Below are 19,511 nucleotides of genomic sequence, written 5' to 3' on the forward strand. Positions count from 1 at the left end.
AGCTTTAAACATGGTAGGCTTTGTGTATTAGGCTGTAAAAACACTTGGAAGAAGTGTAAGATTAAGACTGATGCTGACTTTTGGCATGAAACTTTGAAGAGAGCTGGCGCAGATCTAACACGCAAGGTGATAGGATACGAGGTGGGGGCTGCTGGACTGTTTCCAGCAGTGCCACGCACTCGTGGTCCAACCTCAGGCAAGCCATTTGTTTTCCTCATGTTTTTTGATTTGCTTTCTTTGTCTGCATTTGATGGTGCTCATTGCTTCTGCTAGAAGCTTCAGAGGCTCTGAATGGTGTTAATGCCAAAGGAAAGCAACTGAGCTGCAGAGTAGCATTACTCACTTTACAGAAAGAGGCTCAAGACATGGGCTGGGGGCACAAGGACCTGCCCTCACGTGGCCCCAACCCGCTGGTGCACGCTTGGCTCTGCAGCGTGTGGGCTGCATGTGGCAAGGAAACGGGAGGGCGCAAGTAGCCCTGGCCCATGCCTCCCATGTCCTGATGGGCCCCTGGACTCCCTACAAGAAGGCAGCCAAGGACCCTGCCCAAGTAGCCTGAATACAGGGCTCGAACCCATAGCACAGGCTTTAACAAGGACATAAAGAAAAAAGCGTCAAGCAGGAGTCAAGTGTCCTACTTGTGAACTTAATTTTGTCATTCTGCATATAGAAAACTGAACAACTGGTGTTAATTTTTAAACCTCACACTGCTTTAAATCACTGCATAGTTAGGGTTAGCAAGCTTTATTTATACCCTGCACACACAGCTGGCGAGAAGCTCAAGTTGTGCCATCCTTGGCACAAGCACTACAGGAAGGGGTGATCTTGGCACATGATGCCCCCACTCCACCTCATCTTGTGCTGCAGGATGGCTCTTGGACCTGTCAATGCACACTGAAATGAGGGCAGGATTCACCCAGGAAGCCACTCAAGTGTGGTCTAACTAGAAAGAAATGCTGGCAAAGACTTGATTGCAGCAGCATCTAATACATCTGGGCAGGAACAAAGTTTCCTCAGTGAACAAATACATTTTCATGTTCTGCTGTCATTTATTTTTAAGGCAAGGTACGTAGACAGGAAGGCAAAATGTTGTCAGTTTTCTCCTTCAGCTTTCAATACGCAAAGGAAATCAGAAATCCCAGGGTAGTCAGTGAGACAATGAACATTCTGGGTGATTCAAGTTGTTGAAAATGAATTTGTGTGAAACTAAACACTGAAACATTCAGGTCAGTTCTCCCGGAGTAATTTATCCCCTGTAACTTTGTATTCTGATACACTCAGGAAAACGTCAATGGTCTAGGTTTGCCCTTGGTTGCCTCACCTTTTTTTTCCCCCATTTTTATGCCTATTCTCAGCTCCTTGGACCATGCAGAGGAGGTCTTTTCAGCTGAGTGGAGCATCCTCAGTGACAACAATACACAATCCTCATCTTGAGCAACTTTTGTTGTGCTTTAGCAATGTTTTTCTGCACATTCAGTTTTATTTCATGTCACCTTTCTCCATACCTACAGCTTGAAGATCTTTGCTGCAAGTCTGATGTAAAATCTTTGTGAAATTACACTCAGAAAGAGCCAAATACCACAATCCTAACTCATGTAAAATTTCTGCTTAGGTCAATGGAAGTTTTGCTCAAGTGAGGCTGCAGGATTTGACCGCGAGTTTGCAGCACGGTGTGTATTGCAACATCTTGTATCGTCTAACTTTACCTTGTGTGTTTTGAGGGACAGCTTGCATCAAGATGTCTTATGGTTAAAAAGTTGTGCTAGACTGTTCCTGGTAGGAGAACTGCAGATGACAGTTAAGACCTCTGTGTCTTTAGGAAGAGACAGGGAAGGGAGTCATATTTCTTTTGGCATCCCCGTGTTTCTAAATTACATCTGCTCTTCAACCATTTTCCAGAGGGAGGACTGCAGGACCCTACTCCCTTTCCACCCGAGAAGCAGAAACCTGCAGCACGCTCAGCTTTTCCCCCCTCACACCGCTTCACCGCCCCAATCCCCGCGTTTTGACCCAACCTGCGCCTTCCAGCCCCGGTCCCCACCTGGAGCCCGGCGGGCAGCGCCCAGCGGCATCACCTGCTGGGGTTTTGGGGTTGGGGTTGGGGTTGGGGCCGGCCCGCCCCAGGGCCGTGTTTGCTGATGTAATCTCCCGGCAGCGGGCGGTGAAACCCAACACCGCGGCGGGTGCCGTGGCGGGCGGCGGCAGCACCGGACTCCGGCAGCCGCGGGGCTTCCCCGCGCCCCCTGCACCGCCCCCGGCCCCGCCGCGCCCCCTCCGGCTCCCGGCCGTGTCCCGGCCCCCGCGCCCCCCCCCGCGGGCCGTGCGCGGAGCTCGGCGGAGAGCTCGGGGCCGCCGGGGTTTGATGGGCAGGACCTGAGGCTCCGGCGGCGCGGCGCTCGGCTCCGGCTTTCCCTCGGACCTCCGCTGCCCGGACAAATGCATACAAATGCATTTGGGAGCCCAGAGGACAAGGCGAGGACGCATCTCTCCCGCGGCACCAACGTAAGCGGGAGCGCGGGCAGGGGACGGGGTGGGGTGGGATGGGGGCTCGCCTCTGCTCTGCTCCCAACTCGGGGGCTTTCCCGAGCTGCCAGCCCTAACCCGGCGAGGTGCTCGCTTTCCTCTCAGGTAGCCGAGGGGGTCCCGGTGCTCTGTAGTTCTCCCCTGTCCAGCCCTGAGGGGTGTGCGGTCGAGGAACGGTGTCCCCCGTCCCCAGGTTGGAGTGGGGCGTTTGGGGGACAGTGTGTCCCTGCACCCGCAGGTGACCTGGTTGCATGTCCCCCCCCCTTACTGAGTGTCTATTGAAGAGCAGCAAGCAAAACCTGCAAAGCTTAACGCTTAACAGCTGAGGCTGCTCCCTCTGTAACGTGTATCACCAGGTGAGGTGCCCTGCATTTACTGCAAGAGGCTTACGTGTTTCTAGAGTACAGTTGACTGCGGTGTGAAGGCAGAGCTCGTCTCTCCTCCGTGGTTTGCCTAAATGCAGACTAAACAAGATGATCATGAACTTTTGATGGTTGAAATGACATTATGGTAACAGTATGTGTCTTCTTTGTAAAGTGCTTATTTTATTCAGGTAGTGGCTAGAATGAGGTTTACTGCGATGTCTGGGTGGGAAGGGGAAGGATTTGTTTCGTGTTGTAGTGAGGATTGTGCTGCTGGCATGTTACCTGGGTCTGCCTGAGCAGTGATAAGCAGCTACGTGGCTGCCCAAAGGTGGTCTGAGTGGCTGTGTCTGTGGAACTTCTGAGCACAAGTTAAAAACAGTGGTGTTTTTTCATATTTCTGAGGGGGTATTGCTGATGGAAAAAAACTGAATTACTGTAAAGTAACACAGATGCAGTTTACCCGAGTACAAAATCTGTATCGCTGAGATAGAATTGTAGTAGATAAAATATATGTTCTGAAGCTACGTGGACAGTTTATCTTATTTACCTGATTCTCTTGAGAGAAAGCAACCCGGGTGCTTGCCTGTGTTAAGAAACCAGATTTTTTTTTTTTTTTTTTTTTTTTTGCCAGAGGATCAGGTTTCTTTAGTGTTTCTCAAGCCAGTCAGTCCCTTTCAACTTAAACCACGTTTTTGTGGAAACGCCATTAGGTCAGACCTGCTACCTCAATAGGAGTGTCTCTGCAGGTTAAATACATAAAACTCCTAAAGCTGCATGATGCCTGAGTCTGACACAGTTTGCTGACAGAATATTTCATTTTAAAACATGAGCAACCTTGTATTCCCCTTGTCTCTTGCAAGCAGTGAGCTGTAGGATCTTTGAAGAGTGATCTACAAAATACACAGAGACAATCCTAGAAAGACAAGCATGTTTCACAGGACTGGGAATCCAAGTTGCGTACTTATGCCTTGATACAGAGGGAAACTTACTGTCCTCTGTCCAGACAAGAGCTAACGTAAGGGATAAAGTACATGCTCATAATAACAGTTCTAAAATCATATTTTCTCATTCATTTTTCTGCTTTTAGAAATGCTAACACAGTTGGTTGTTCTGGATGTGCTAGGTTGTCATCATAAGCCACATGCTGTCCCGAGAGCAATGGGGCCACCGGGCAGGGAGTTTCTTTCCTCCGCACCACAGCCCTGTTGTAGGACTCCTCTTAGGCCACTGCTCCTCAGGAAGGAAGAGCAATGCATTTTTTGATCCTATTCCTCTCGCCTTATCTTCCATCTCTTGCTTCTTCCCTTCTATAAAGTTATGAGCCTGCTGCAAGGTTTTCAGGAGTCTCACTCTCACTGGTTACTAGGTGCATGGTGAGCGAAAGGTGTGCAACGCTCACCATGCACCAGGCTGTGGAGGCTGCCATGTCCCTGCCAACCACACCGGCTGCGGGCCGCAGAACCCAGGAGCAGCACCATCCCTGCCACCTTGTCTCATGATAGTGGCAAAGGAAGATGTCTGTCTTCTCAGATATCGAAATAGGTGGTCTTTAACTGCTTGGGGTCATTGGGAGGCATGGCGTGACTCTGTCCAGAAGGTTCTATCATAATTCCCCAAAAAACCCTCAGGGTTTTACTTGAGTGCCTTATTTGCCTTCTGCTTTTGAGAGGTCAGAGAGGCTGTGGTGGGCAGGAGCTCGGCGACTCATTGTTCCTCTTACTTGGTGTGGAGACAAGGCTCGTAGGAAACTCTAAGAAGTCTGTGTGGGAGGCACGGGGATGTGCTAGGGCTGCCTGGCTGAGGAGAGCAGTGTGAAAAACAGATACAGTACTTTCAGGATGAGAAAAAAATGGAAGAAAGGAAGGAAATGACACTAGTGCCCATCAGTGAGGGAGCCATGACTGCACTTGCTGTGAGGTTTGACTTATAAAGTTATATTTATGGATACTTAGATGCTCAGGTATGTCCAAGTATGAACAGCTTTGCCAGTGCGAAGCCATGTGGAGGGATGCACCATCAGGAGATAGAAGACAACTGCAACACCAGCCTAAGCACCACTGGAGCCGACAGAGACGGCGTTGTGCTGACTGGAGTTGTAGACTGCCAATAGCAGGGCCATCTGGAGAGGATAATCCAAATATCCTGATATACTACTGTGTGCTGGGTCTTCCCGGTGTTTAAACACTTGTGTAAGATTTCCAAGGGGGCTCTTGGTTTGAGTGGAATGAGGGGGTGCACAGTCTGTGTTTGCCCAGGTGGTTTTTAGGGAAAGGGTGTTATGGGGACAGCTGCTGGGAGGAAGGCCACATATGCAGCATGCACTAGAAGATGTACGTGACACTCTTTCAGCTTCTGTGATGGACACAAACTGGGCATTGTCTTCAGAGGAGACCTAAAGCAGCAGTGCCTGTGGGTTCACTGAAGAATGCAGGGTTGAATGCAGCCCTCAGGTTTAGTATGTTCTGTGTCTGTGCTGGTTACACTGGGATCGGGTTTTCTAGCCTTCTTTAGCAGCCAGCTAGTGGTCTTCCTTCAAATCTGAGGTTTAAGAAACTGTCAGGGAATGAAGAGGATGCCGTTATGCTATGCTGCCATGCACTGACCAAACTGAATAATCTTCAAATGTGGAATTTTGCATTGTTGCTTGCCATGACTTGCTTTGAAGCTTATCAGTTTCCTCAGCTGTCTGTCATCCTGAATGGAAAAAAACAAACATAGTCACTGTCCACATATACGAAGAGACAAACAGCCACAAGATCTTAAAGATAAACAGAAAGATAAGCTTTATTTTAAGTGGTGGAATAGCTCAACCACATTTGGTAGTTCCTTCCTGCAAGCAATTATGTAGCTGCCATCAGCTTGTGCTTCCATATAAAACAGGAGAGAGGATGCAAAGGTACGAGAAGGGGAGGAAGCTCAAAAGATAATTGGACTCTAGGACAGGACATTGCCAAGGGGCATTGCTGTTCCAATATGGAACAGCTTCAGGCTCATTGTGTGTTGTTAAAAGGGGGAATAATGATCAACATTTGAGTCAGTCAGAGAGATTGATCTTCCTGCCATGCACTTCTGTATTTTTCTGTTGTCATGTCCCAACAGGGCAAGTCTCCCCAAGAGCTAAGGCACATGGACTGAGGCTGAGCTTCTGTGCCTTGCACACTGCTTACTTCATTCCTGCAGCTATGGCAGAAGATGGATTCAGCTGCGTATGCATTATGCAGCAGGGATCCTGGTCTCTGTGTGTGAGGATAGGGGCTGACAACTGGCTGCTTTTCTGCTTCTAATGCCAGCAGTAGTGATCTTGACCAAGAAAGGAGGTTTTGAACGAACAGGTTCTCTTCAAAAGATAGAATTTCCTTTTTTCATCTTCCGTCTTTGGCCATGGAGGAGGCTGCATTGTACAACTTCAATTTAGTTTGCACATGGTTTCATTTACAAAAGTGTGTACTTATTGTGGAAAAAGGTAGAAGGAAGAATAACTTTTCCCATGCATTAGGGATCTCCAGACCTATGGTGTTGTCTCTGGTCCCTGTTTTTACTCTTAGCTGATCGCTCATCTGTTCTTAACATTAGCTGGAGTGCACTGTGTAAGCCAGACATTTGTCTTTACTTCTCACTTAATGTTTCTGTATATCCAATTACATCTGTGTAATTTACAGCCCTGGGAGCATTTCAGAATTTCTTGCCTTCCTACAACATTTGCTGGGAGGTGACAGGGGAAGATACCTGACACTCAGCTTGTCCCTGGCTGACTTTGTGGAAGATGTTGTTGTAATGTTAACGAGTGATCTTTTCACTTTGGGCAGGGTTCTCTGAGTGCCCTGACTTTGGAGTTCAGTTAATTAAAATGTTTCATGTTATTTTTAATTGGAAATCCATTTTGTGTCCATGAAAGATAGGAAAACAGAAGAAAATTTCAAAGAAAAAAAAGTTATGGCTGATACAGTGCAATACTTGGACTTCCTTGCTAACACATCTGTCTACTGTCCACCTCCAAGGCTTTTTTTCACCGACCTTCTTACTAGATGAAAGATGAAACACTGTGTGACACAGAAACTGTTTACTCGTGAAATTACACCAGAACTTGAATTCTGGTCTTCAGAGTTGAAAAAAAATGAAGTGTGAGCCCAGTAACTGACCTGCTGTCTGGATAACAGGCAATATTAACTCTTTTGCAGAAGCAGCAGAACTGGTGCAGTAGAAGTTTTGTGACTAGCAGGAGAAGGACTGAAGCTAGGGGCTGCAGTGGTTAATTTTAAAGTGTGCCCTAACAAGCACATAGGGATTTGTGAGGCATAGGCTTTCCCCCCCCACCCTTTCTGTGATCAGAACCAAAGCAGTGATGGTTATTGCCAAATAATCTACACAACCTGGAGAGTGGGTGGTGATGAAGAGCATGCTTCTTCCGATTGTCTTTTGAACCGGAGCACCTGTAAGGTGGTAACTGGTTGGGCCTGTAATGCTTCCTTTCTTCTTCCGGCACTTGCTGCAGGTGTTTCTCCTTGTAGCAGGCAGGGGAACACTCAGTGGCAGGTGAGTGCCAGCAAGGGCTGGGCGGGGGGCAGTGGCTGAGAGCCGCCTGCTGCTTGGGCTGGGGCGCAGGGGGTGCACCAGGAGAGACTTGGCTCTGACAGCCTCACAGTAAAGCTGCCTGAGTGGAAAAGGGTAAGTACTCAAACCCACCCTCTACTAGGTCAATGAGCTTTAACTCTATTTCTCTGAGGAAACAATGATAACAGATTTTTGTTCTGTGATTTCTGGAATGTTTGAATTGCAAACACTTGAAAGAAATATAAAGACTTTCACTAAATACTGCTTTATAGAGGTAAATCATAGCACGATTTATTTTAATTGAAGCATTACTTCCTGGCTTATGTATACATTATCCTCTGTGCTGAAGGTAACCTGGCAGCGAACACTTGGGGGAAGAAACTTGTCTGCCATTACTGTTTGAACTGTACGCTCCTCTAGAAAGGCATGAGGATTTCTTTCTGCACTTTCTTGACATGCAAACCTGACTAACTGGCAAGATTAATTTGTACCAAGTTACAGGTGTTTAGTTGTAGTTTTATTACTTTCAAATGCTTTCTGTTTACTCCAGGTGCTTAAGCACTCTGGTGTGGTCCAGCAAACCCTTTCCGTGGATCTCATTCATTGATTTTTCTTGATTTTAAACGTATGTTAGTGAGCAAGAGGGTTGAGCATGAGGTGACTGCTCAGCATCACTTTGTAGAAATATTTCTTCCCACTGCTAAATTGGTATACGTCGCTATTATTGTTACGTAAAATTGTGTATGTGCCTGGATGTCTAACATTAACAGAAAAGGTTTCTCAGTTATTATAGGATTTAGTCACTGGTAAGAAGATTATGATTAGGTGCAAATCTGGATAACTTGTGAATTAATTGAAAGATAGACTATTCCCAACCCACAGATTCAGCATTAATGGTATCTTTGTTTAACGTGAATCTCAAGTTCATCATCTGTATTGATCTTCCTTGTGTTTTTTTTTTTTTATTTTTACCATCAGCAAGACCAGAGTGCTATTAATATTCTATCAGATCATGAAGTTTTAAGTCAAAATGTGATGGGATTTTTTTACTTTGAAGAGTGTATCTTATTTGTAATATGATAAAACTTTATCATACAGGAAGAAAAGTGACACAACACTTTAATTTATGGTACACGATGTTATATAGTGACGAGACATTATAGGTACACTGGGACAAAAGTATGTAGTAGGCATTAACTTGTCACTTGTGTTTTTTTTTTTAGTTTCTTTACAGTAACTTTTTTTTCCAGGAAGAAATTTACTACGTAGCAGCATTCATATTTGAGGGCTGCCACAAGAAAATATAAAACAGATGCAGTTACGTTATTAATAAAAGCCATTGTGAAATGTATGTGCTATATATGAGAGCATCCACAGTCCTTGATATCTGTGCGAAATGCATTCTCAGCATCAGTGGAAAGTTGTAGGATGTGAGGGCAAGCTTGAAGGTTTTGATCCAGGACTTGCTGAAATCAGTGGTATCCCAACATGGGTTTTGGATGTCAAATCAAGTTTTTAATTCCTTGGAGTATGAACCTTTGCACGTTTTCTTAAAACTTTACATATTTTCTCACATGTTCTTTTCTTTCTTCCCTTTTTAGGAAGCCCTTCCTCCTTTGTATTGCAATATGTATAGCTGCGGGTGTTGCGCAAGCACCAAAACAAGGTGAGAACACTTTCTTATACCAGGAAGCTTAGATGGTTACTAGATCAAGAGAGTAAATGTCTACTAGTGACCGTAGGTTCAGTTCCTTATGATGACTTAAATAGCAGCAGCAGTATGATGAGAGCAAAAGTTTAAAGTAATCAGTTTGGAAAAGACGACCTTTTGAAAATTACTCAGACTTTCTGTCCATGAAATTGCTTACATATTTAAGCAGACTATTCATAAAAGAGAAGTCTTGTACAGAGAAAAGGCTTTGATTGTGTCTTCACTGCAAGTGGGTGTCCTTGGGGGTGGCAAGCTATGACTGAGTTACCTTTGCACTACTGAGGGCAAACAAGCAAACCACTGCATATAATAAGGGCTTAGTCTAGGCTGGCATCATTAAAGCAAAAAGTGAAATTGTGTATTCATTTGGTTGTGCATTCAGATGCAGATGTTAGTGAGGAAATAGGGTTGTCTTATTTTTTGTTTCTTTTTTGATCTGCCAGCTGTTACATCTGCACCAGATGAGCAGCCTGTACTAGGGACTGTTGTGGGAATGTTAGCGTCCCAGCATGGTGAAGGCTGATGTGCTATTTACTCTCTTATTTGAACGGAGAGTGGCAATGTCAGTTCTCTACCATATTCCTTCAACACACAGACGAAGCAAGAAGCAGCTTGTCCTTGGCCAATGATGTGTATGGTAACTGCAAATGCTCAGCTGAATACAAACAGCCGGGTCACATGGTGAAGTCAGGGCACATTCCTGATAAGGTTTTGCTAGAGCCCTGTGGGATATCTCTGCAGCCTCCCACCATTACACTCACCAATGCCTTTTTCATTCTCATTATATAATAAGAGAGCTTTTTTTTTGTCATGGTTACTCTTTTGGAGGAGGTGGGTGGCTTCCCCTTTCTCTTTGTACTTTTATCTTCCATCAGCTGTTCATTGTTTGCCTGGTAAGATTGTTTGCTGTTTTTTTCACATTCAGCTAAATGGGGGACATGTGCTTTTGTGATGATGGGATTTTCCCAGATTTTCTAGTCACTGAGCCAAGTTCTGAATCAGAGGAGGGGGAAAAAACAAAGTCAGCTTGCCTGACAATGGCAGCACCCACAGATGTGTGTGGCCTGCACTGGACCAGGCCTGCGGGGACAGGAGGGGAGAAGCTGGGGCAGGGAGGCTGTTTGCATCTTCCCAGTGGAGCTGGGGAGGGATGCCAGAGAGACAGGTCTGTAGACGTGGTTTGAGTTGTCTTCACTTCTCCAGCCCAGTCTCCTCTGCAAAGAAATAAGCAATTTCTTTTGCTTCTCATGTTCTGCAGCCTGAGAATTGGTTTGTTGGAAAAGCATTAGGAGAGGGCTGTGAAGGCTGCTGGGCCACTAGCCCTGGAGATGCTCCAGCACCTTCTAGCTCTGTAGGATTTGCTTTCGTACTGGTGGGGATGAGTGCAGAAGCCCCATTTTTCCCTCTGAATCCCTGTATAAAGGACATACTTCTCAAGAGCCACACTTCTGGTAACTGAGTAAGTGCACCTGCCAAAAACCTTTCTTTAGGAAGTCTTGTAGTTGAACCATAGATTTGGAAATCATCAGGAATGTAAGTGATTGAAGCCATTTTCTTAAGACAGCTTGTGCATGCTTTACCTGACAAGCTCTTCCTTCCTTACTCATTTCAGTAGGGTGCTATAAATTGTGTTCAGAGAAATATGTGTAGATATACAGCTTCGGCCTTTAGGAATAGTACTTTGAGTTTGTCTTAAGGACACACAGAATCCATGTGTCGGGTTGTTTTTTCTGTGCCGGTACTCAGCCTTGATGTCTGGGAGAGTATCTGCTGCAACCAGGTGTCCTAACTTACCCAACTCCAGATGCAGCATCACCTAGAAATGGGGGATGACTAATCACCTGATGAGTAATTATCCTCTGTTCTGGTGGGGCTGACTGAAGAATGATCCTTGCTGTTCCCTTACCAGTAAAAGGAAAGTGAGTAATGTGTGTACTGGGATTGTTGAAAGGAAGAGAGCACCCAAAATATCCCACCTTCAGAGAAGTCTTAAGTATGAAGGAATGTGGAAAACGAACATCAGAGACTGAACAGAATAGTGATGCAGAACACTACTACCAAATAACAGTCTGATACCACCACCACCCCACCTATCTCTTTGGCATTATTTTGTGCCACAAGAGGGTCAGAAGATTTTTCGCTGACGTTCATGATATGTTTTTCCACCCTTTATGATCTGATTATGTTATGAATTTTAAAAGTAATACAAGGAGATGGGAGGAAAGCACTTCACACCAAAAACCCCAAACAGCTTTTCTTTCAAGAAGCTGAGCCATTGCAGTTTGGGGGACTAATGCATTCAGTGAACAGTAAGCAAAGACAGATGTTGTGCAGACATGGGTAAACAAAGAAAACTGACTACTGATAGGTAAAGAAAGTTGCGGTTGTCAAGCTGGGAGGAAGAGTTAAGAGGGTTGCCTGCTCCCAAAACCCTATGTACTGCCAAGAGCTTCTGAAAGCTTAAAGAAAAGTTGGACCAGAAGTGAAATGACTGGCCAAAAAAGTCTGGAACAACCTTTTGGCTTGACGGTGGGTTAACAGGCAGCAAGTCAGCAAGGAATAATTATCCGACACTTAATCTTTCGCTGTTATTTTTCACACAGCATTTCTCAGCATTGAGCCTTCTCAAGACCTGTCATTGTTAGCAAGGATCTGTTTGCAGGATGTGGAGAATGTTTTATTTCTCATTGTGCTCTGGATGCTTTTTCTTTTTTAAAATAACTTTTAAACGATGTGCTGCTTTCAGATTGGAACTGTCAAAATTTGTAGTTTAAGGTTTAGGAATGATCCTCTAATATCACTTTAAGATTGATTGTTTTCTGTCAAGAGAGGCTGGATGCTTTATTCTGCAATTTATAATGTTTTGGACAGAGATCATAGATGCATTGCTATTTTTAAATAGGACTATTTAATTTCAAATATTTACAAATACCTGCTGAATATCTCAGGTTAGAAGTGTGATGTTTAGGTACAACCTTAGATTTGACTGGCTTTCATGGTGCAGTGTATTCTCCTGCACGCGGTCAGCTGGTTCAGCCAGCACACAGAAGTGCTGGAGTTGTCTCTCTGAACCTCAGGGAATTATTTGCCTGTGTAAGACCTCTGTGTTGCCCAGAGCTCAGGCCTGTGTTTCTCCTTAGCTTTCACAAGGGTAACATATGCAGAGCTTTCTCCTGTGTAACTATGTTCAGACCAAGCAGGACTGGGGTCCTGGGAAAGCGTGGTGGTTCATTAGCAGGAGTATTCTGCTTCGAAGCTCTTCCATAACCTGACCTCTGTTATCAGTATGACAGATTAAAATATAGCCTAGTAAATTAATTGCTCTGAGGCAGAACATTTTGAGAAATTGGCGTACGCGTGACTTTCTGCAAAGATATGCTTTCCCTGTACCTCTGGCTGGGCTGGCTTCCCGCCAGGATAATCTTGGCACGCCTGCACATCTCTAACATGGCTAGAAACACTACAAGGTGAATAATTAATTTTCAAGATGCACGGTGCATTCAGGTTGATGCTTTTGGTTCCAATTTATAAACCACTCTCGAGGAAGTCTCAGGCTCTTTTCATAATTTACTACTGAAACTAAGCCAACATCTGTCTGTCCTTAAAGTTTGCAATGAATACATTCAATAAACAGAAGAAGGGAAGGCTGGGAAAGGAAACCTTTTTTCCACTAAAATATTGAACATCCGTTTGTTTCGGTTGCTCTTTTCTCTTAAGATAGCAGTACATCCTTAGCTTCTGTTGATTACGTCCAGTTTTTGTTATGCCATTTGGTAGCTTTGTTTACTTAATATAAGAACAAATTATGCAGTAAAAAAAAAATAATAATTAAAAAACATTCTCAGCTAAACACTGTGGGTAGTGCCAGTCTCTTCCCAGTTAGGCTTATGACATCAGTGCGACTGTTAAATAATGCTAGTCAGTTTTAAAACAGGGTCTTCATCTTCATCTTGACGGAAGAAGGTGTCTAGGCACACCAGCTCCAGTGTGTCTGTATCTAATTTAGTCAGTATCTAATTTAGGCAATAGCAAATTAATTCACTCATCCTTGACCATTTATTTCTCCTTTTGGAGGAAAGTGGCTTTAATTTTTTACTTGAAATCGGAATGGAGAGAACCATTCTGAATTGCCTCAGACAGCTGGTGTGGGACAGCACTGGGGATTTTTCAGTTTCATAAGTGAATTACTCTCCAGTGGGCATTACATGAGTGTTTTCTTTTAGTTACATTTTGTTCATCAGGAAAGCTGGCTTTAATTGTATTTGTCTGATTTATATGGAAATTTGTTGTACATTACTTCAGGGATTTGGAGGCCTTGCTGCATGCAGTATTTATGTTTTAGGAAGCACAGATTTGTTAAGATGCTGTGTGTACATTTGTTTACATGGATCTGAATTTGAGTTTGCAAACAAAATCAACAACTTGCTTTTATTTCTTTTTACAGCAGTAGATGTTCTTCATCAGCTAGGCCTCGTGAGCAGTGTTCAACAGCCTTCAGAGACAACAGTGCCCTCAGCATCGCCATTACCTCAGGGGGTTCGTCTGACTGTAGCAGGAGTTGTACTGACTGGTGATGCACATATTGAGTCCCCCATCGCTCAAGTCATACCAGCAAATCTAGGGCATCGTTTCACCGTATTGGTTGGGTTGTACTCTTACAGAGTAAATAATGCTTTTCTTTTCAGTATTAGGAACAAGAACAGGCTGCAGTTTGGTGTCCAGTTGCTACCGAGAAAAGTAGTGGTGTTCACTGGAGGGAAGCAGTCCATATACTTTGAATACAGTGTTCATAATGAACAATGGCATTCATTTGCCATTGACATTAGAGACAAGACTGTCTCAATATTTGCTGAGTGTGGAAAGAAGTACTATAGCAAGGAAATACATTCTGAAGTGGAGATGTTCGTTTTGGATGGTTTATTTACCCTGGGAAGGATGAACTCTCACTCTGTCAGCTTTGAAGGAGTTATATGCCAGCTAGATATTATTCCTTCTGCAGAAGCCTCTGCAAACTATTGTAAATATGTGAAACAGCAGTGTCGCCAGGCTGAAACATATCGATCTCAGTTAGGAGCTCCACATGTGTCAGATGGGCTGGATGTTTTTTTAAAGAAAAATATGGGTGAGAAAAAACAGTCAGAAGATGTACCTGCTTACAGAAGGAAAGGAGCATCAAACATTCCTGTTACTAATGTTGCTCGGATTCACTCTCTACCAGAGTACTTGGAATCACAAAATGTCTCAGCAGAGGCCAAACCTGTGCTGGAAGCATGGCCAGAAACAGAACTCCAGGAGGAGGCCAGTCTGCCCCTTCATCAGCAGAAACCAAGCATAAGAAGAGGCATTACTGAAAAACCCATGGGTTCATATCAAAATACTTCACATAATGCCATAGAAGATGCAGGCAGACAAAGTGAGCCTTCTCTGATCTCCCCTGTAAAACAGAGTAAAATTAAAAGCGATGGAATGGACAAAGAACGACAGCATGTAGGTGAACCAACCAAAAAGCAGCAAGTCTTCAACACAACCCTGTACAGTTTGACTGCTGGCCTATCTCTGGATAATCAACTCAGTCTAGCATCAAATGGACCTTCTTCCCCTAATAAGTCTTATCACATGGAAAACAATTATGAAATTGATGTTGATAATTATGCTTATGGCTATGAAGATCGTGACAAAATATTTGAAATGGGAAGTATCAGAGGTTCAAAGGGGGAAACTGGACCTCCTGTAAGTTAACTTTACTACACTCTTTATTGTAATGAAGCAACATACCTTTAAAAGAGGCTTTAAAATAAGTTTTGCAAAGCATGCCATGCTGTGAGTGCTATTTCTCCCAACTGTACTGTACAAATGTTTGTCTGCAGTAAGTGTGTCTCACATGTATTTTGCCCTAAGTGTTGTATATTTTTATTGACTGGCAGATTACATAGGCATTCGCTTCTGGTGAAGTGATAGGCAAGCCAGGCTTTTTTAAAATTTGGAATGCAGCCAGATGTTTGTAACTGCCAACTATGGAGACAGCTCACTTAATAAAATTACAGGATAAATTCATACTGTACACAGACATAGACACTGATCCATGAAAAGAACAGCCAAGCTGTTTGGAATAATGACATGGTTTTCTCAGTTGAGCAATCCTATTAGCATTTGTAATGGCAGAAGCAGACAAGTTACAGAATCTAGATCAGTAAAACCATTCCTAACCCACAGTTGCAGGATCATGAAAGCTGGGTGCAAAATAATGTTTAAACTCTTACATTACTCTGGGGCCTTTCTTCAATTAGTGGGTAAGCCACCTCTGAAATGATTCGAATGCACAGTAGTGCTTTTAATAGCACTAATTTGTCCTTCCTTCTGTGTGCGTGAAAGCCATGTATTTTTTAATACATAAAAGTGGGAACAATGTATATGATGCTACAGGCAAGTTTAACAGCAGTTTATGTTTAGTCTGGGAAATATAGTAGTTACTGCAGAAGTCTTTGTTTAAATTTTTTTAAACTATAACATGGGGAAGGTAGTTCTACTTGCTCTTCTCTTCTGTGTGTTTATGTGAATATTACTGGAAAGCAATTTGGTAGATGTCAAGCAGTCCTTAATATACACTTTAATGTGTCCATAAACTTATTGCAAGTATATTTTCAGCACTGAAAAATATTTTGTGTAGTCAGCAGCTGACAACTTATTTAAAAAATCAATTTTTACTCTAACCAGAATCCTGATGCCAAGAGAGGTTGTTACACAATTGAGAAATGCATTAACAAGTAATTCATGCTAGTTGAGGGGTGCTCTTGCTTAATTTCTTCTGAATGTGATGTCAGTCTATCAATGTCTCTCTTACAGATGGGACGCAGAAGTTTCTCGTCTACAAGCAGACCTTGCATTTGGCATAGTCTGTTGCAGTGAATATTGTGTGTTTCTGCTGAAATGTTTTGCTGGATCAGCATTTAATGTGCCCAAGGTCTTAAAAGTGATCTGTTGCAGAGCCAGGAACTAGGTCTAGACCGCTGTGGGCACAAGCTCAGCTGAAAGGGCCAGCAGCAGCCACCGAGCAAAGCTGAAGCATTGTGTTGTGAAAGTGAGGAAAGCCCTCTGTATGGCTTTTCCACAGAAGATTTCTGTAGTGTGCTTGGTGCAGCTTGTGTGGCACAGCGCCTGTCACTGTCCTTAGACTTGCAGAGGTGCTTTTGGTTTCCTTTCTCAGCCTAGTACACCCATGGAGAGAAGACAGTGATAATCCAGGTTTTATCTGCATGGCTCTAACCCTTTAATACATAGGTACCCACAGAGTCTTATCAGTGAAGATCATAAAAAAGCAAGTGAGGAACTTGCAGAGTTTCCTTGCAGGGGAAGAAAAAAGTTCTGATGAGGCATGAAACCCCCTTTCTTCTTCTTTCATTATGTTGTGGTTGGTTTGAACCTTCTTTCAAGATTTCAATGCAAAAATAATGTTCGTTCTATTAGAGTTGACAGGCAAGAACTAGCTTTTGTGGTTCTTAAACTCTTCAGCTTCATGTTAGCTTTTAATCATCTACCAGAACTGATTCTTGCCTTGTATAATTAGACCCCTTGTGTTCCATGATCCCACAGCTGTGGAATTCACCCATCGCTACAAAGCAGGGCTCCAGAATTCAGGCTTTCGTTCATGGATAACATATGGAAAAGGGCATCTAATTCTTCAAAAGTACTATGACTGATTAAAATCCTAGCAATTGCAATGACCAAAATCCCCCCAAAAAATATGATGCAAAATTAAAGTGAAACAGTGTGGTCTCCTGAACCACTAGTTTAGAGGGAAAGCTGCTCCATTCATCTGCTGAGCCACTCCTTTTTGTATTGCACGTGGTATTGGCAATGTATGAAGGTTAAAAAAAGAGATAAAAAATATGTTTTAACTGTTTAACTTTCCAACTGATACTCTTAATTGCACAGTGCTAAGGCTGTTTATATCATGTATATATTGTGTTGCATGATATATAGTTCCATATGGCTAGAAGGAAGGGTTAGTAAGAGCTGAAGAGCCAAGTTCAGTTACTTGCTGTCAGGTAACTGCATCAGCCTGCCTAGCTGCACAGGATTTGACTTCCCCTGAGAAACGAGCTAGGAATTATTTTTCTTTGTTGGAAAAGCTTTCTGGGTTATGAAGACACTCCTCTGGCAGGAGAAGTGATAGGAGACAAAATGCGGTGTTTCTTGGGCTATCTGGTTGGTAAGGAAAAGTAGTCTGGAGATACTGCCAGGAGGAACTGGAAATGCAGTCCCTGCATTAGGAAGAATTGAGTCCTGGACGAGTTCCTCTTATTGCAGACAAGAGGTGTGAGGGAGAACCCTTGAAGAGGGCAGAAGTTTAGACATCCTAAATAATCCTAACTGTGGTGCTAAATAAAAAAGCAGTAAGAATAGTGTCATCCGAGATTTCACTCAGTATATTTATCAGTTGAACAAAATTGCTTGCTGCAGCTCTCCCTAGCACCAGGGGATGTACTGGGCAGTTAATTACCTTCACATATCTTAGCTTTGCAGGTAATGCTCACAGTTCCCTGCCCAGGCTGGGAAATCTGCTAATTCAGTTAAAAAGTTAAGCTACTGTTTTATTTTTCTTACTAGAAAAAAAAAATAAAAATTATCCTAATTATTTAAACATTTCTTTTACTTCACCTGAAGCTGATACATTTTTCCTATCTTCTTCACAGCAATCGTGAGAAGCTTTAATCCGTAACCCAAAGCCATGTATATTCCTCTGATGTTAATGACATTGCTTTGGTTGCTGTAGCATTCTTTGCAGAGAAAGCCTTCAACAGCTGTACTGAAAGGAGGTTAATCCTACACAAGTGACTGCCTGCTCTAGGGCATTGGGGAAGAGCAATGTGTTTTGTGTATCACTTCTAATGAAATTCAAATGAAGCAAGAGGAAAAAAATAGGTGGATGTTCATGTTTGGTAGAATCCTGATTGCTCAAAAATTAATGCTTAAAAAAGGTAGAGAGAGCATGCTAGATATAGGTAGAAGAATTTTGAGTGACAGAATCTGAATTCTAGATGGCCCAAAACTGATGGGGTGACATTTAGTGCATCATCACATTATTAGTGCAATATGACAGAAATCAGAAGTACAAACAGATGATGGGGGACTGATTGGTTAGGCAGTCAGATGAGGGTATTAGGGTGGTGTTACAGTACAACTAGAGAATGCATCAAGCATTACAGTGATAACCTGTATTCGTTACTAGGAGTGATGAGCTTTGGAGACTGGCTATTTTTCTACTGGTTTGAGTATGCAAAGGCCACAGTTGAGAGAATTGCCCTCAGTTTCCATGTGCTGAGCTCTGTCTTTAAATAAATTTAAAAAACAAAAACATACCAACAGCCATTTGACAGGCTGGAAGAACTGCACATGCATCCATAGAAAGGCTGGATTGAATATCCTAGGAAATCTGCACACTCAGTACAACACTCATTGAGGACCTTTCAAAAGGTAGTGGAAATTACTGGAAGTGTGGGATCTACTCTTATTTTTCTCACGATGAAGTCACAACTAGAGCTTCTCCCCTCAATTAGATCAATTAAATGCTCGCAATTCATAAGGATGATAACTCCTAGCGTCTTTCTTAAAGAAGCTTCATCTGTTTTGTGCAAGCTGATGCTATTAAAGCAGCGGATTTAAAGTTTGCATCTGTAATGTTTACCAAAGTAGTAATTTTTTGTTGGTAGTTAAAATGTCAAGTACAAAAACGTTAACACTTTTAATTGCTTCAAGTTTGTTTAATTACTACTGTTGGCAGCAGTTGGAGGAGAAACTATTAAAACGAATGACTAATTCCTTGGTTTAAGAGAGACTGACTCACTTGAAGAAGTTGTCTTCAGGAGCTTAAGTGGATGCCTGAGAGATGCCTCTCTACTGTATTCATAAATTGCTTCCTAGCTACTATTAAAAGTCATGCTGACTTGAAGTTTGCTGTTGCTTAAACAAGTTGAAGAAGTGTATGGGGTGTAATAGCTTCTCACAATTAGTTGCAATAACATTTCCAGGAAGACTGGTGTGTGGTGTGCTAAGTCTGCTCTCAGCTGAGAGGTTGCGTAAGTTGAGGAGTCTGAGCCACTGTGGGTTAAGGAGTAAGAAAGATGCTGTGGTCAAGGAGAGTCCTTGCTAATGCTTTAATCAATCACCTGGGAGGGGCAATAATGTTTCCTTAAAATGTGTTGCATCTATATAGCAAGGTAATGTTTTGAGAAGTGTTTAACTATAGTTCTATGACTGTTGTTTCCCAAAAAGTTAAAATATCCTTTAGCAGGATGGAAGATCAAGGCACAAATCAATGGGATGCCTTTTGTAGGACTACCCTTTGTAGAATAAGGTCATTA

General features: G+C 43.1%; 1 protein-coding gene across 1 annotated transcript in view; it reads left to right on the plus strand.

The window, feature by feature from the left end:
• Window positions 1-2,402: 2,402 nt before the first annotated feature.
• Window positions 2,403-19,511, plus strand: part of COL24A1 (collagen type XXIV alpha 1 chain) — a 134,805-nt gene continuing 117,696 nt past the window's right edge. Inside the window, exons 1-3 of the mRNA XM_082765828.1 lie at window positions 2,403-2,502; window positions 9,041-9,105; window positions 13,595-14,880. Of these exons, the coding sequence (XP_082621954.1) occupies window positions 2,447-2,502; window positions 9,041-9,105; window positions 13,595-14,880 (1,407 nt within the window). The 5' untranslated portion in view covers window positions 2,403-2,446. The remainder of the gene's footprint in view (window positions 2,503-9,040; window positions 9,106-13,594; window positions 14,881-19,511) is intronic.

Source organism: Aythya marila, assembly GCF_965140915.1.
Source record: "Aythya marila genome assembly, chromosome: 8".
NCBI classification, from domain to species: Eukaryota; Metazoa; Chordata; class Aves; order Anseriformes; family Anatidae; genus Aythya; species Aythya marila.